This window comes from Triticum urartu, chromosome 3A (assembly GCF_056163025.1).
Source record: "Triticum urartu cultivar PI428250 chromosome 3A, HENAU_Tu73, whole genome shotgun sequence".
In the NCBI taxonomy this organism is placed as follows: Eukaryota; Viridiplantae; Streptophyta; class Magnoliopsida; order Poales; family Poaceae; genus Triticum; species Triticum urartu.
In genome coordinates, this window is record NC_141875.1 from 530,295,520 (window position 1) to 530,314,216 (window position 18,697).

Here is an 18,697-nt window from a genome sequence, read left to right on the forward strand (position 1 = left end):
GGGCATTCGTGAAGGTGGTGAAGGCAAATCCGACAGGTAGCCATCACTTTGCATCCTCCTTTGGCGGTGTGGTGTAAGCCATCCATCCTCTCCCCCTCCTTACCGTTTCCCCAATCTGGATTCTAGGGTTAGGGTTCTAGGGTTAGGGTGTAACTGTTACAGAGTTGGGGATTATGTTGTAGGTATTTTGTTAGAATTATAGGGTTACAGTAGTGGTTGCTAAATGCAAATTAGCTTGCCCTTAATTATTCAGTCAAGCTAACTGAATTTGAACTGCAAAGTTCTTTTTAACTTAACTGTAACTCTAGTTTTAACAGAATGGCTCAGTAGTTTTAACTGCAATTGCACACTAGTTTGTGGAGGGCATTCTGGAGATGATCTAGCCACTCCTCGTCTACCCACTGCACTAATCCACAATTATTAGCTCCCTGCAATACAAGATAAAGTAGTTCAAACACGCTGTCACATGTTACATATTCAGTTAAGTTCATGTTACAGTTAAGATGCATATTCAGTTGGATCAATTCAACTGACAAAATTAAACAACAATTATTGTGAGCATGTTCCCTAACATGAACATTGACTATGAACAAAAATCCGTATCTATGAACACTGAACAGGAACTGTGAACAATGAACAGTAAACCCTAGAACATGAACAGTTAACCCTAGAACAGATGAGCTGTACTACACAGGAGAGGTATCAGTTTGCAACTAATTTGCTAACTTACTTCTAAGGCACAAGCAATGAACCTCCTCCCAGTGCTTATCCCCTCGAATGCAACACATTTCTTCCATGGCTTGCCATGCTCGCACATCACCCTCAAATCATCAGCAGCACCAGTGAACAACGAGTCACCGATTGTTGCCGGGATCTGGGCAACACAAATGTACTGGTTCAAATTGAGTTGAAACCCTAAATAAAAAATGCCCAAATCAAAACCCTAATGCGGTCCTGGTGAAATCAACTGGCCTTAATAGGGGAGTCGTAGGAAGAGATGAACTGCACGTCGGAGTCCTCACTGCTCTCGCTGTCGCTCCAAGACACCATGGCGGCCGGCGGCGAGCGGAGACAAGAGGAGGCAGAGCAAGGTTGAGAGCGCGAGAGAGAAACAGAGGAGCGAGTGAGTGAGAAGTGGAGTGGGGGCGGCGCGGTCGGCCTGTGAGCCGACCAAGTCGTCTCGAGCTGACGGCGCCATCTCCCGTCCGTTATGCCATGTAGGGGGAAACCGGGCGCCAGCTGTCAGAAACGAGTCAAACGAAGCAAATTGGCCGTTCAGTGCAAACTGCAAAAAGTTTACTGAATCTGCGGTGTTTTTTTGCAAATGATTAGCGACCTCGTGTTTTTCTGCAAATGATGCCCCAAATGTAGTGGTTTTTTACAATTCACTCTGGGTAGTATCATAGTGCATGCATGGTTACTAAGTTCTCGTTGCATAATATCATAGCATAATATCAGTATGCCAACTTATTCATTAATTTATAGAAATAATCTCAATATAAAGTTGCGTACAAGGTGTACTTGGCATTAAATTTGCTTGTTCTGTGTGGTATTATACTGTAAACAATGCTATTGGTATCATCTCTCTCATCATTATTTATAGTGTCACATCATATTAATGCATTTGTAGCACTGCATGACACTTGATTATGATAAGTGGGAGAGGCCATATCCCATGCCGGAAGTGAGGGAGTTACACTCTGGGTGCAATCAATGTGAGACAGTAGCACAGAATACGTACAACCGTTTGGATGGCGATCCAATAATAAAATATGTGTGTAAGCACTTTTTTACTATTTGTGCCTGTTGTGACATTCATCATGTAAATTTTGCTCTCTTTTCTTTGTACCGGAGCTGCTCGTGATACTTTGATACTTGGTTTGTTTTAATAAATGGCCATGTGCATCACTTGATGCAATCCTCCTTTTCAAAAGTAAAAATCCAATGTGGTATATTAGAAGAATATTAAGATTGTTCTCATCTCTTTTATGGTGATGTCGTGTGAATCCAATAGTTTTGTTGATGATTTCTTTCCTTCTCTTTACGAATAAATACATATGTTCTTTCTGCCTATGTTGAGAAAAGTTGTGCATACTACACAAATAGCTTACATAACATATGCACCTTATTTCTACAAATTTCTAAAATATGTTTGTTTCAAAGTATATTATTCTACGCTAATACCAAGTAGACTCAGTATGAAGTATATTTACTCTAATTGGATCATGGATGTCATCATGTCATTCCTGTTATTGAGCAAGGTCTTGTTTTATACTAGTCCCTTCTGATTCATTATTATTAATTTGCTTCACTGTAAAACCATCGAGCAATAATACACATGCGTGCCAGAAATGACAAAAAATGAGAAAAGTTAGTGGAAAATGACAATGCAAGATTTTATGTGATCCCCTTCGGCCTGAAATATAATGCATAATTGTTTAATAGAAGGCTTTGACCAATGGCCACTCTATTAATATATAATATGCATGAAATACAAATAATACAAGTGTGTTCGTATTGAAAGAGATTGTAACACCCAAACCGATAGTTGTTTTTTCTGGAGTCATAGACTGACACAAGTCTTTAATTCCTGCATTGATGCACACTTTGTCCTCATTTGTATGCACTCAATAAGAATTTTTTGGTTGGTCACCTATCCCTAAATTGCACGCTTAACCTAGAGGGATCGATCTATTGTTACCACAGCAGCGATGCTACACTTACGGATGGCCGACCCACGGAAATCATCTACGCATGGAGGGGGAGCCAACTGATTGGGGCTTATTTTTTCACTCTGCGTGAATTGCGGGCTCACATCGCTGTCTCCTTCTGCCACATCAGAGCGTAGCCAGCTTTCCGTGGAAGTTGCGCGTAAGTGTACCATTTTCGGTTACCACAGTCACAGGGTGTGCGTTTTAGGGTGGAGCACCCTTCTTTTGCTCACGCACTTGCTGCCACGCCGGCTCGTGTATGTGGCTTGTGAGTTGCATGTTGTAACCATTTCACGCACTTTCTATTAACACATTGATATGTAATCTTGCATATTCAGAGAAAAAAGGAACTGTTTGTATATCTAATTTCCCGTTAGTTAAACGTGTCTTATACGTATACTAGGTATAGCCCTCCCTCTCTCATTTAGCCATTCATTTGACATTGACTGGCAAAGATTTGTCCTTAGTCTTTTTCTCACTTTTAGTACTTCTTTTCAGGAACACGTACGGACGTGTTATAACTGAAATAATATATCAGAAGGACCCAGAATTCTCTGCACTCTGCAGTTCATTGGGATGCAAATGCATGCATATACTGCATCACTGCAACATAATACCCAAATGGAAGGGACGAGCCATATCATATCTGTCGCCCTTACACCACATTGACAAAGTCATGCATGTATCATATGCATAAAATTTGTGCGCGGAGAGCATCCCCCCATATCCTCCTGATGCCTACTTTGCAGACTAGCACGACCATGCGTGATATCCTCGGAAATTCGGAATTACTCGATCATCTCGTCCCAAACGCCTTCCCACTAGCTGATAGTGTGAGGAAGAGTGCAAGTCACATCAATTAAGTGACAAACCTCAGAGGTCATCACAACATCATGGTATATGTATACAGAGGTCCCCTTGGACAATTCAATAGTATAATGGGACCAAAGACACCAAACAAAGTAAGGTCCCCAAACTCGTAGAGCATCTCACAAAGTTTCCATCCATAAAATAACTACCGTTTAGCGGAAGTTGGACAAAAAAAACTCTCCAAACAGTTTCCATAAATGCGCAATTTTTTACGGGATCCAATAAACACTTTCAAACTTCTTCTCCATCTGCGGGAACATGAGTCCTCCGTTAAGCGTTGGCGGGACGCAGTCGCTAAAGTTTCAGGGCGCCTCCAAACTTGCCTGTCGCATCACCCCGTCACCGCCTCCCAGCACCTCCGCCCGCCGTCCCACCACCTCCCCCACATGTGCCAGCCACAGCTACCTCCTCCCCGCATCGGCCCCTCTGCCCCACCGCCTTCCCCGCATGCGTCGCCGACCGCAACCATGGATTGTTGTCGCGCCGCATTGGCCGCGCGTGCTCCGGCAGCACCCGACTGCTGCTGGAGACCCGCGCGCCATCACCGCCACCTCCGTTCGTCGTCACCACCAACACCCTCTTGTTGCCTCCCCGCCACACTGCCCCTACATTTGCTAGCCGAATACCGAGACCTTCGCCGCCGCCTACCGAGCCCACCACGAGCCGTCTCCGCTAGCTCCGATGAGCCACCATAGTGGACCGTGACCCCGATGAGCTCTCCTGACGTGCATGTGCCACTTATATGCTTGTTTAATGGGAAATAGAAAAAACTGATCTTAAGGGAAGATGTTTAGAGGAACTGGGAAAATACCTCACTAGACAACTTCCCATAAATATGCATAAAACCGCTCTTACGGCCGGGATTTTTTTACAAGAACTGTTGGAGATGCTCCTAATAAATACTATAAAAATCAATGTGCGAGCGCGCATGTGTGTGTGTGTAGAGAGAGGGGGGGGGGGAGGGGGCGGACGAGAAAATGGGCACCTTTGTGTTGTAACTTAGCGTACAGAAACACCAATTGGTCGTGCATTAGCATGATATATACTCCTTCTGTTCACAAATATAATATGGGGGGGGGGGGGGGGGGGGGAGGGGGCGGACGAGAAAATGGTCACCTTTGTGTTGTAACTTAGCGTACAGAAACACCAATTGGTCGTGCATTAGCATGATATATACTCCTTCTGTTCACAAATATAATATATTTTAGATATTTTAATATGAACTACATACGAAGAACTGAAGAGAATGAATAAACACATTAAAGCGTGTTTATATTTTTTTTAGAAAAGGAGGATGACCCCCGGCCTTTGCATCTGGGCGATGCATACGGCCATTTTATTAATTATTCTCACAAGACCTTACAAAGTAATACAACAATAAGACTAAAGCCGCCGTCTAAGCCACTCTATCCAGTTGATGAAGGGACGCAGATAGCCTGGGCCTAATACCAAACAGGCATCGCAGCCAAACCTAACATCTAAGACCTGAGGTCCCATCCAGGACGCCTGCCGGGCATGGGTCTCACCGGTCCGGCGTGCACTCAGAGGCCGCCGCCACCAACTTCCACCGCTCCATCTTCAGAATTGTACTGATGCACCAACCTTGCTCGGTCCAGCTATCGTCGACGCCACCACGGCGCTCAACGGCACCTCCTCCCTGTGCGCAAACATCTGAGGACGTCGCGGTTGCTACTGATACATCTCAACACCATGCTGCCAAGTACCACCAGCCGACACAGCTTGAAGTCTTTGGAAGATCTGTCGTGCGTAGCACCTGCCGACTAGGCATGACAAAGCGTAGCAGCTGTCGGTCAGGCATGACTTGACATCTCCACCGAAGCTCCGTGCAAGATGAAGCCGCTCCACCTCCAGCCTCTCTGAACGGGATGGGAGCACCCCAGGAAGACACGACGAAGAGTTGGGCACCACAATCACCACGAGAGCCGGACCAGCCGACCGCCATGGCGAAGCGACACCACTAAAGAGAACTGCCGCCATCACGAACGCCAAGAACGCGTTGCAGCTGTCTCACCTCCCCGCGGACCCAAAGCGGCGCCTTAAAGAAGGTGACGGAGCCGGGCACCGCTGCCGCCCAACCAAAGTTGTGGGTTTTCACCCGAGTGCAGGGGGAGGGAGCTAGATCTCGAAGCCGCCTTCAAGAAGGAAACAGCGCCTGGGGCGCCGCCGGCGTCGTGGCCGCCGCAGCCGGCCAAGAAATTACTCCGATCCAGAGATCCCAACCCCACATCCGCGTAGTCCGCCACCAGATCCGGCCGGATTGACGAGGAGGAAGCAACATCGCGGGGGCGCCGTCTTCAAATCTGGCGAAGGAGAGTAGTAGGGGATCCCTCCACGTGGCGCCCGCCTCCACCGCCAACTCGCCGCCCGCGCGGCCGAGAAGACGCGGTCCACAACTCTGACGAGCGCCGCCCGCCTCCCGGACGACGACGCCCTCACCACCAGAGGCCGCCGCCTCAAACCCTATGCCCGGGCCGGACAGATCTGGCGGATCCGATCCATGCGCCTGCCCGAGCGCGAGAAGCTCCCCGCCGCCACCTTCCTTGGCTGCGCCCAGGGCCTGCCCGGCGCTAGCCTCTGGCAGCGGCGAGGACAGGAGGAACGCGGTGACGACGAGGGGCGGCGGCGCGAGATCACCCCCGTGTCGCCCTAGCGGGGCGACGCGGGGGTACGGGCTATCGTGTCGTGTCTAAAATGGGGGAGAATTTCACTTCTCCGGCCTCTCTAAAACAAAGTTAGAACATCTTATATTTGTGAACGGAAGGAGTACTACATACCCCTTGGCGTAAAATGTTTGGCCGGGGAAAGAAATAATCCATGAAGAACGTTTGCCAAGGCAACTTTATTTGCACATGGCTACATACCAGGCCCATGCATGTTTGGAGTTGAAGGCGTTCTAGTTCTAGGACCAATCCCCTTATGACTAAATATCTCCCCGGCCACCTGCTCCATGGAGATGGACACTAAAAGACATGCAATCAGAGCTGCCGTGACTGTGCCTGCCTGTGGGCGGCAGCCATAGTAGTGCCGCCAGTGTCCCTGCTACATACATGCACGACGATCGATCACATATCTGCCCCTTTCCTTTTGAGCTCGTCTCACCAGCGGCCAGCCAGTAATTGCATGCTTCAGCGCTCGCTGCCAAGAGGCTTGCATACTCCCAGGGCATAGCTGAAAAGGAGGTAGCCGACCGTGGTCCTGCGGTGTGTGTGGGAGGCAGACGCAATGCTGGGGTCACCCGCCACTAGCGGAGCGCAGTGAATACTGAGCTTTGGTGACCTTTTTAAGTTTGTGTGTGTGCGCGCGCGCCCTCTATCGATCTGCATCGTTGCTGCAACTGCCATGGAGCGGAATGCATGCACGCACAGATAGCGCTGGCAATGGCAGGGCGGAGGGCATGCATGGATCCCAATCCCCATTCCCACCCCTGCCGGGCCGGGCGCCTCTTCATCCGCGTCCTGCCACACTGCTCGCTCTGCCTAGTTAGATCATGTCGTCTCGCTCTCGTACGCACGCGAAAGATGAGCCGCGCCGCAGTAGATGGATCGGTCGGTGCTGTGCTGCAGAAGTGCAGATAGGCCGGTCCTTATATTGACTCGGCGACAGTAAATATTGATTGCCGTTGATCGACGATTCGACGCACCGTACCGGCTCCGGCTGGCAGCCGCACAGCTAGGTTTTGGGTAGGTTGCCAGCGTGAATCTGGCAATGTGTCATGCATGTGGATAGATCTTAGGAGTTGCGACGGGTCCGTCCTTTTGGCGGTTAGCACTGCATGCAGCATGCATGATGCTGCATGACTGCGAGCAGTGAGCGTCTCGATCGCTCTATGCCGTCCGTATGCTTCATTTAATCATACGTGCTTGTCACTTTCTCACTTGTCATCAGGGATAAACGTACGTACACTACAGGCTAGGCGCTGTAACTGCTTACTGTCTTTTTTTTAGGAAAGTAACTGCTTACTGTCATGAGAGAAGAGATATACTGTAGTATCTCAGGCCAACTCCACCGCGCGACCCTATCCTGTCCGCCCCCGTTCGTTTGGGGTAAAAGGGACAAACGAGACGGCCCAGCGCGCGGGCGCAAACGGACAAATGTGCGGATTCCGTCCGCTTTCGACCCATCCCCGGCCCAAACTTGCGCTCGGTTTGGGGTGAAATGGACGCGCGCGGACGGCCTCGACGCACGCCCTTGTCCCCCCCGTGGCCCGCCTGTCAGGGACACTAGCAGTCCCTCCGCTCCCAACGCTTCACCCTCTCTCCCCGCCCCGCCCCGCCGCCGGCGCCGCCACTATTCTCCGGCCGCCTCCTCACCGCGCAGCCCCCCCGCCGTCCGTACCAAACCACGTCTCGACATGGCCGCCACCACGCCCGCGCTTCCGCCATAGTTTTGGTCGTCGATCGAAGGAGGTTTGGCCCTCGCCGTCCTTGCCAGTGGCAGAGGGGACACAACTGCCGGCGACGTACCACGGCGACCGAGGCAGATTCCCACGAGAGCTCCAGAGCGGCCTGTAGCCGGCCGGCAACCACCCTGCTGCGTCGAGCTGATCATCGCGGCCTCTTCGTCACCACGAGCGCAAGGTGTTCGACCTTTTGCCAACAAAGGTATGGACAGTGGAGACGAGTTTTTCTACCATCACTTCCTTTGTTCATCGGACGATTCGTCGTCGGATGATGACGATCTTGTGGTGGCTGCACTGGTCGTTCACGACCATATTCAACGGCAGCTTCCTCGGTACAGGGGGTCAGTCCCTGGCCGTGCTCCCAACCTGAACCGCAACAGGGAGAGAGGCCACGCCCTGCTCTATGCAGATTACTTTGCCAACACCCCGCTCTTCAGGCCGGATAAATTTCGTCGCCGTTTTCGTATGGCCAGGCATGTGTTCAATCGTATCCGAGAGGGAGTGGTTGCTCATGACCCATATTTCGAGTGCAAGACGGATGCCCTTGGCAAGCTTGGATTCTCCTCCTACCAGAAATGCACCGCGACCATCCGCATGCTTGCATATGGAATTCCAGGCGATCTGGTGGATGAGTATGTGCGTATGAGTGAGACAACATGTCTGATGTCAATGTACAAGTTTTGCCAGGCTGTGATCGAGGTCTTTGGCCCAGAGTACTTGAGGCAGACAACTGCCGCTGATACAGAGAGATTGTTGGCGACCAACGCAGCTAGAGGCTTTCCAAATATGCTTGGCAGCATAGATTGTATGCACTGGGAGTGGAAGAACTGTCCATTTGCTTGGCAGGGTCAGTACAAGGGGCATGTTAACGGGTGCACTGTCATATTAGAAGCGGTGGCATCACAAGATCTTTGGATATGGCATTCTTTCTTTGGCATGGCAGGTTCTCACAATGATATCAACGTGCTGCAGCGTTCTCCAGTCTTCGCGAGGCTTGCAGAAGGCCACTCCCCACCTGTCAACTTTGAGATCAACGGCCACCATTACAACAAGGGATACTATCTAGCAGATGATATATATCCTCAGTGGTCAACTTTTGTGAAGACAATCTCAAAACCCCAAGGTGAGAAGAGAAAGAGATTTGCCCAAATGCAAGAGAGTGTTAGAAAGGATGTGGAATGTGCTTTTGGTGTGCTTCAATCCCGGTGGGGTATCGTTCGAAACCCTGCACTGTCATGGGATGAAAGGAAGCTTTGGGAGGTGATGACTGCTTGTGTGATCATGCACAACATGATCATCGAGGACGAGCGTGATGAGAGTATCTTCGACCAAGGATTTGATTATCAAGGTGAAAATATTGAGCCCCTGCACCAAGACCCGGTCACATTTGAACAGTTTGCCCAATTCCACCGTGAGATGCGTGATTGGCACACTCATGTGAATCTTCAAAATGACTTGGTTGAGCACGTGTGGGATCACGTTGGCAACCAATAGATGTATTTGTCCATTTTATGTTGGGTTGTAAAGCTATTTTAATTTTCAGACAAATATTTGGGTTCGAAACTAGTTTTAATGCAAATTTGGGCAATTCTTGGCCCTGACGGATAGGATGGGGCAAAAGGATGCGGCCGCGCGCTGGGCGCACGGCCACCGCATCTCAGGACAGGCCCGGACACGACCCCAAATCTCTACCCAAAGGGACAAAAACAGGACAAAACGAACGTCCGTTTGGGGTCGCACGGTGGAGTTGGCCTCAAAGAACGAGCTTAATTTCTGACTAGTATATGTGTGACCACACACTCATTCTGTTGCCGTGTACCTTGACTTCTGCAACCAATCCATTGATTCATTTCTGCTCCTATTCTGAACCACCACCGTCGGACTTAATTGATCCTATTTATTGACATGTTTCTTTGAACATCGGCGGGGGAGAGGATCACCGCCTGAATATTACTCTGAAGGGGTGCTCAGAGGCAAGTTTACAGTGTTGCCCTAGGGCACGAGGAGAGGTAAAATCACCATGACATTGGCAGCGTCCTTTTAGAGAGCTACAATTGTTCCTAATGGTTGTAGCGGTGGAGCGGTTCTCATTGCGAAAGACATGTGCATTCAGAGTCCTAAAGTTTTCACAAGACAAAGAGAGCAGCGAAGTTCTAGATGTGGTCGTCGAGGTTGTCCGAAACATGAGCATCCCAAATGAGGTTGATGAAGTGGGGGGTGGCCAGACCGAGAGCCATCCACATCTGTTCCGCATCACGGCATTGGAGGAAAATATGCACGCCATCCTCACAAGGAGCACCACATCATGGAGAGGTAGCGTCATTATCAATGTTAAGATGGTCCTTGAATAATAGAGCTTGGTTGGAACGAAGGATCCCCAAACACTAGTGCATGAATGCCTAAGAGTGACAAAAGGCCTTCAGTGGCGGGCTTTGCTTGGGTAGGTGCCCGCCACTGCTAATAGTCCAAGAGTGGTGGGCAGGGAGCCCGCCACTACTGCAATATGTTCCAGTGGCGAGCCTTTGGTAGTGCCCATTGTCGGTGTCAAAACCGGCAGATCTCGGGTAGGGGGTCCCGAACTGTGGATCTTGGATCGATGAGGAACAAGGGACGCAGGTCACGATATTTACCCAGGTTCGGGCCCTTTCTAGGAGGTAATACCCTATGTCCCGCTTGATTATATTTCTTGTGTATATGGGGTTTACAGAGTTGATCTACCTCCAGATCAGAGGAACTAAACCCTAGCTAGTAGGATGGTGATTCTTCTCCTAGCCTCTACGGACTAATCTCTCTGGTTTATATAGACACCAGGGATACTAGGGTTTAGAGATAGTCGGTTATATCAAGGAGACGCCGGATCTTCCATCTTGACTTGGGGTACACACCAAGGCACAAAAGGTCTTCGGTCCAGATACGGTGCGGCCCAACAGTCCGACCCATATGAAATGAGCCGGCACCCCGAGGACCCCTAGTCCAGGACTCCCTCAGTAGCCCCCGAACTAGCCTTCAACGCCAACCTCCTATATCCCCCATGACTGCAGACTCTGGCTTGCAGGCGAGTTCCTTTCTCTTGAGTATTCGGAATAATCCTACTCTAATGAAGTCTTCAAACGATGCTTTGATCCAATTCGGCCATGCACCAAGCCGTATCCAGATTTTGAACTATCTGTTTAACTTAGCCTTGAAGGTCAATCGTTCGAGTGTGAACAGTATCTTTAACTGACTACTTTTGATGAAGGGTCGCATCCGGTCATAAACATGAAGACTCGATGCGTGGCTCGAGGCCGCCCCTTTGATGACACATCCCTTCGAGGTGGAGATCGTGTCCTATTTTTAAGGGATTCGATCAATGATTCACAGCACCCCACTCGCGCATAACGTCACGAGTATATCGGGAAGAGGCGAGGCTGGTGGCGCCTTTACATGACTCTTGGTATTACGACTTGTTATAAAAGAGAGCAGCCACGGTTTGTCCCCATATGCCTTCTTCTTCCTCTCGCCACAGCCTTCCCAATCTACAGAGCTCGAGCACTCCAATCCATCTGCCGCGAAGTCAAGTTCGACAATGGCCGGATCTGGAGCGAAGGGCAAGTGGGAGGCCTCGTGCATCACCAACAATTACAAAGAGGACCTGAACCGGGCAAGCTTCATTTCCCCCAACATCGGTCATCAGGCCCCCAAAGAGCGCCAGCTCGTGCCAACGCCCCACGTCGGCGAACGGGTGGTATTCGTTCCCCACTTCATCCGAGGGCTGGGTTTCCCCCTCCACCCGTTCGTTCGAGGGCTGATGTTCTACTATGGGCTCGACATCCACGACCTGGCTCCGAACTCCTTCCTCCACATATCCGCCTTCATCGTCATTTGTGAGGCCTTCCTCCGGTTCCAGCCGCACTCCGGCCTATGGCTGAAGGTTTACAATATTAAGCTGCTGATCATCGACGGCCAGCATGCGGACTACGGGGGCACCATGGTGAGCAAGCTTGCCAGACTCGGCTGGCCGGAGGGCGTGTTTGTTCATACGGTCAAGATCTGGCACCAAGAGCGGCTCTACATCACAGAGCCCGTGAGGTGACCTGGGCGGCTCCTCTGGATTTCAGATCCGACCCCCCCCCCCGCGAGGTTAACCTCGTGGACCAAAAAGGTCCTTGATTAGGAGCATGTCGCCGAGGTGAAGGTGTTGCAAAAACGTGTCACCAACATGATAGAGGCGGGGGTCACATTAACCAACGTGGTCCAGATCATGCTCCATCGCAGTCTGCTACCTTGCCAGCTCCGGGCTACCCCGATGTGGTGCTGGAAGCCCGAAGGCCACCGTTCCATGCAGTATTTCCACGGAACCACCCATGAGAAGTTGTGGAGAGCACTATTCAAGCCTCAGGAGACTTGCCCAGCCAAGAAAGAAGAAGGAAGACGTCGGACTCGACGCCGAACACCCCCCCCCCCCAAGGAGGTAATGTGATACCATTCTCCCTTATGCTTGGATATTCGCTTTTCTATTACGGCTCACAATCCCATGTTTCTTATTCCTCTAGGGTTGGCTGAAGAAAGATGTGAAGATGGGCAGTCCGGCTCCGCTGCCTGAAGACCCCAGGTCTTCCCAACTGATTGAGATGCTGATAGTGGCACCTTACAAGGCACTAGAGAAGAAGGAGAAGAAAAAGAACCCACAAGGGGGGCCAGGGAGGGCCTTGATGACCCACAAGTATAGGGGATCTATTGTAGTCCTTTCGATAAGTAAGAGTGTCGAACCCAATGAGGAGCGGAAGGAAATGACAAATGGTTTTCAGCAAGGTATTCTCTGCAAGCACTGAATTATCGGTAACAGATAGTTTTGTGATAAGATAAATCGTAACGGGTAACAAGTAAATAAAGTAACTAAGGTACAGCAAGGTGGCCCAATCCTTTTTATAGCAAAGGACAAGCCTGGACGAACTCTTATATAAGCAAAGCGCTCCCGAGGACACATGGGAATTACTGTCAAACTAGTTTTCATCATGCTCATATGATTCGTGTTCGCTACTTTGATAATTTGATATGTGGGTGGACCGGTGCTTGGGTGCTGCCCTTCCTTGGACAAGCCTCCCACTTATGATTAACCCCTCTCGCAAGCATCCACAACTATGAAAGAAGTATTAAGGTAAACCTAACCATAGCATGAGACATATGGATCCAAATCAGCCCCTTACGAAGCAACACATAAACTAGGGTTTAAGCTTATGTCACTCTAGCAACCCATCATCTACTTATTACTTCCCAGTGCCTTCCCCTAGGCCCAAATAATGGTGAAGTGTCATGTAGTCGACATTCACATAACACCACTAGAGGAAAGATAGCATACATCTCATCAAAATATCGAATGAATACCAAATTCACATGATTACTTATAACAAGACTTCTCCCATGTCCCCAGGAACAAATGTAACTACTCACAAAACATATTTATGACCAAGATCAGAGGAGTATTGATTATCATTAAGGATCTAAAAATATAATCTTCCACCGAATAAACCAACTAGCATCAACTACAAGGAGTAATCAACACTACTAGCAACCCACAGGTACCAATTCTGAGGTTTTGGGACCAAGATCAAATACAAGCGATGAACTAGGATTTGAGAGGAGATGGTGCTGGTGAAGACGTTGATGGAGATTGACCCCCTTTCGATGAGAGGATCGTTGGTGATGACGATGGCTTCGATTTCCCCCTCTCAAAGGGATGTTTCCCCAGCAGAACAGCTCTGCGAGAGCCCTAGATTGGTTCTGCCCAGGTTCCGCCTCGAGACGTAGGCGCTTCATCCCGAAAGCTTCCTTCTGATTTTTTCCAGGTCAAAACACACCATATAGCAGAAGATGGGCACCGGAGGCCTGCCAAGGGGCCCACAAGGACGGGGGCGCCCAGGGGGGTAGGGTGCACCCTCCACCCTTGTGACTGGCTGATGGCCCCCCTCTGGTATTTTCTTCGCCCAATATTTTCTATATATTCCAAAAACATGCTGCGTGAAGTTTCTGGACTTTTGGAGTTGCACAGAATAGGTCTCTAATATTTGCTCCTTTTCCAGTCCAGAATTCCAGCTGCCGGCATTCTCCCTCTTCATGTAAACCTTATAAAATAAGAGAAAATAGGCATAAGTATTGTGATATAATGCGCAATAACAGCCCATAATGCAATAAATATCAATATAAAAGCATGATGCAAAATGTACGTATCAACTCCCCCAAGCTTAGACCTCACTTGTCCTCAAGCAAAAGTCGATATCGAAAAATATGTCCACATGTTTAGAGATAGAGGAGTCGATAAAATAAAATACGGACATGAGGGAATCATGATCATCTTTAGAACAGCAACATATAATTCCATATAATTTCTTATGCTAAAGTAACAATTCATTCACAAGATAAAGTATGAATCGGAAACTTCATTGAAAACTAACAAAATATGGTCTCAGTCATTGAAGCAATTGCAATTTATCATAACATAGGAAAGAGTCAATTAAAGAGCTTTTAATCAAGTCCATATACTCAACTATCATTTAGTCTTTTATAATTGCTAACACTCACGCGATACTTATGGGTTCAAAGCTTCAATCGTACACAGAGAAAGATAGGGGCTTATAATTTCGCCTCCCAACTTTTTACCTCAAGGGTAATGTCAACAATAACGCTATATGAAAACCTACATCCGAGTGGATATATATATATATATCCGGATATCTCCAACACATAGTGCTTGCCAAAGGAAAAAGTATAAAAAGGAAAGGTGATGATCACCATGACTCTTGTATATGTGTAGCAGATAAAAGTAAAAGATAGGTCCTTCGCAGAGGGAAGCAGAGGTTGCCATGCGCTTTTATAGTTAGATGCACAAAATCTTAATGTAAAAGAATGTCACTTTATATTGTCGCTTGTGATAAGGGCCTTTATTATGCAGTCCATCGCTCTTATTTCTTCCATATCACAAGTTCGTATAAATCTTATTTTCTTCACACTAATAGATCATACATATTTAGAGAGAAATTTTTATTGCTTGCACCGATGACAACTTACTTGAAGGATCTTACTCAATCCATAGGCAGGTATGGTGGACTCTTATGGAAAAACTGGCTTTAGGGATGTTTGGAAGCACAAGTAGTATCTCTACTTGGTGCAAAGAATTTGGCTAGCATGAGAGGGAAAGGCAAGCTCAACATGTTGGATGATCCATGACAATATAACTTCTATTCGGATATAAGAAAACATAACCTATTATGTTGTCTTCCTTGTCCAACATCAACCTTTTAGCATGTCATATTTTAATGAGTGCTCACAATTACAAAAGATGTCCAAGATAGTATATTTATATGTGAAGCCTCTCTTTGTTTATTACTTCCTATTAATTGCAACAATGACCAAAACTATGTTTGTCAACTCTCAATAACTTTTATTCATCATAGTCTTTATATGTGAAGTCATTACTCTCCATAAGAACAATATATGATCCCTTTATTTCTTTTTATTCTTTCTTTTATTTAATTGCCTCAAGATCATAGCAAGAAAGAAAAGCCGTCAACTCAAAACTACTCTTTATTATATAACTCACGGACTCGATTACATAGATAGAGATCGAAACAAAACTCAAAGCTAGATCATACTAAAAAAATTATTCTACTAGATCAAGATATAACCAAAAAGGATCGAACTAAGAAAAACGATAAAGATAAAGGTGTGATGGTGATACGATACAATACCGGGGCACCTCCCCAAGCTTAGTAGTTGCCAAGGGGAGTGCTCATACCCATGTATTATGTCTCCTTCTTTGGAGGTGGTGATGAAGGAGTTGTTGATGAAGCGGTGTCGCACATCGAGTGTAGGAGATACTCCAATTTGCGAATAATGCCCTTGAGTGCAGCGATATGCTCTTGCAACAGAATATTTTCACGAGTGAGATATTTATTTTGCACACGAACTATTTCAATGATCTTGAAAGCTTCAATTTCAGCAGGGGTAAGGCGATTGTAGTATGGTTGAAGGATGTCTTCTTCTTCTGCCGCCGGGACTTGATCATCCGCTGCCTTCTTGATCCTATCACCCTCATTGATCTCCCCAAGTTCATCTCTCTTCATCTATATCTTCATTAGCCAAGCATCGTCGCCCGCGTTGTTGGAGGAGGGGGATGACATGATGCCTGGCCTTGCAAAATCTGCCAGAAAACAGCTCGAAACAAAAACAGAGGATTTTGTCGTGGTACGGTGGTCAAAACCTTCGGGATATTATATAATGAATTTTTACCGGCCATAAGAAGTATTGTGTAAGAAAACGGAGTCCGGAGGACACACGAGGTGGCCACAAGGACGGGGAGCGCGCCCAGGGGGTTGGGCACGCCCTCCACCCTTGTGGTGGCCTCGTGTCTCTTTCGGACTACTTTTAATTTTCCTAATTTTTTAAATATTCCAAAACGGAGAAAATTTGCTATTGGAAACGGTTTGGAGTTAGTTTACTTACCGTACCACATCCCTATTCCTTTTCGGAGTCTGAAATGTTCTGGAAAGTGTCCCTTATGTACACCTCCGGGGTTATGATATCAATTATATTGGTCTCAACATTTATGGGAGTACCTGAGATATAATGTTTGATTCTTCGACCATTTACCACCTTCGGATTCTTTGACCGGAACGATAGACCTCCTCGATAATGGAAGGACCTTCCCATTTAGAGAGAAGCTTTCCTGCAAAAAAAGTCTTAAACGAGAGTTGTATAGCAAAACATGATCACCTATATTAAACTCATGCTTTTGTATCCTTTTGTTATGCCATCTTTTAACTTTTTTTAAACAACTTGGCATTCTCATAGGCTTGGGTTCTCCATTCATCGAGTGAGCTAATGTCAAATAACCTCTTCTCACCGGCATGTTTGAAATCATAATTGAGATCTTTAATAGCCCAACATGCCTTATGTTCTAGTTCAAGAGGTAAGTGACAAGCCTTTCCATAAACCATTTTATGCGAAGACATACCCATAGGATTCTTATAAGCAGTTCTATAAGCCCATAATGCATCATCAAGTTTCTTAGACCAATTCTTTCTAGATCTATTAATAGTCTTTTGCAAAATTAATTTAAGCTCTCTATTACTCAATTCTACTTGACCACTATACTGAGGATGATATGCATATGCAATTCTATGATTGACATCATACTTAGCAAGCATTTTACGGAAAGCATCGTGAATAAAATGTGAACCACCATCAGTCATCAAATATCTAGGGACTCCAAACCTCGGAAAAATAACTTCTTTAAGCATCTTAATATAGGTGTTATAATTAGCACTACTAGTTGGAATAGCTTCTACCCATTTAGTAACGTACTCAACAACAACTAGAATATGTGTATACCCGTTGGAGGAAGGAAAAGGTCCCATATAATCAAAGCCCCAAACATCAAATGGTTCAATAACAAGTGAATAGTTCATAGGCATTTCCTAACGTCTACTAATATTACCAATTCTCTGGCATTCATCACAAGATAAGACAAACTTACGGGCATCCTTACAGAGAGTGGGCGAATAGAAACCGTATTGCAATACCTTATGTGCAGTTCTGTCTCCAGTGTGGTGTCCTCCGTAAGACTCGGAGTGGCACTTGTGTAGGATCTGTCCCTATTCATGCTTAGGTACACAACGTCTAATAACACCATTTACTCCGTTTTTTGCTGTCTACACTGTATGGCTGACGGCAAACTGCTTTCACTGACGGCAAAGTCTTTGCCATCTGCCCGACAAAAAGCTGACGGCAAAGTTTTTCTTTGCCGATTTATGCTTCTCCGTCTAACTTTGCCGTCAACCAGCTGACACCAAAGTCTTTGCCGTCTGTGTTTCGCTCTTTGCCGTCTGTAATCGCTAGACGGCAAAACTGTTGATTCCTGTAGTGGATGTGGGTCATCCCAAAAGTAATGTCTCAAATCATAGAAAAACTTTTTCTTTTGCTGGTATGTGAAACCAGGTGGTATAAATTTAGCAACAATGTAATTAGCATAATCAGCATACCATGGAGTGTTGCGAGAAGCATTTGTGACATTTAATTGTTCATCAGGAAAGCTATCATCAATAGGTAGTGGGTCATCAAGAACATTTTCTAACCTAGACAAGTTGTCTGCAATGGGGTTCTCAGCTCCCTTTCTATCAATAATATGCAAATCAAATTTTTGTAGCAAGAGAACCCATCTAATAAGTCTAGGTTTAGCATCTTTCTTTTCCATAAGAATTTAATAGCAGCATGATCAGTGTGAACAGTTACTTTGGAATCAACAATATAAGGTCTGAACTTATCACATGCAAATACAAATGCTAAAAATTCCTTTTTAGTGGTAGCATAATTTCTCTGGGCATTGTCTAGAGTTTTACTAGCATACTGAATAACATTTAATTTCTTATTGACTCTTTGTCCTAGAACAGCACCAACAGCATAATCACTAACATCACACATAATTTCAAAGGGTAAATTCCAATTAGGTGGCTGAACAATAGGTGCAGAAATCAAGGCTTTGTTAAGTATTTCAAATGCTTCTACACAATCATCATCAAAAACAAAAGGAACATATTTTAGTAAGAGATTATTGAGAGGCCTAGAAATTTTAGAGAAGCATTTAATAAACCTCCTATAGAAACCAGCATGACCAAGGAAACTTCTTATACCTTTGATATCTTTAGGACACAACATCTTTTCA

At 46.8% G+C, this 18,697-nt stretch overlaps 1 protein-coding gene across 1 annotated transcript; it reads right to left on the reverse strand.

The window, feature by feature from the left end:
* Positions 1–332: 332 nt before the first annotated feature.
* Positions 333–1,050, reverse strand: LOC147980374 (uncharacterized). The gene is made up of 3 exons (XM_087515577.1): positions 973–1,050; positions 731–874; positions 333–428 (listed from the first exon to the last, which is right to left on the reverse strand). Exons 1-3 carry the CDS (start codon positions 1,048–1,050, stop codon positions 333–335), a joined length of 318 nt encoding a protein of 105 aa, XP_087371703.1.
* Positions 1,051–18,697: the final 17,647 nt, after the last annotated feature.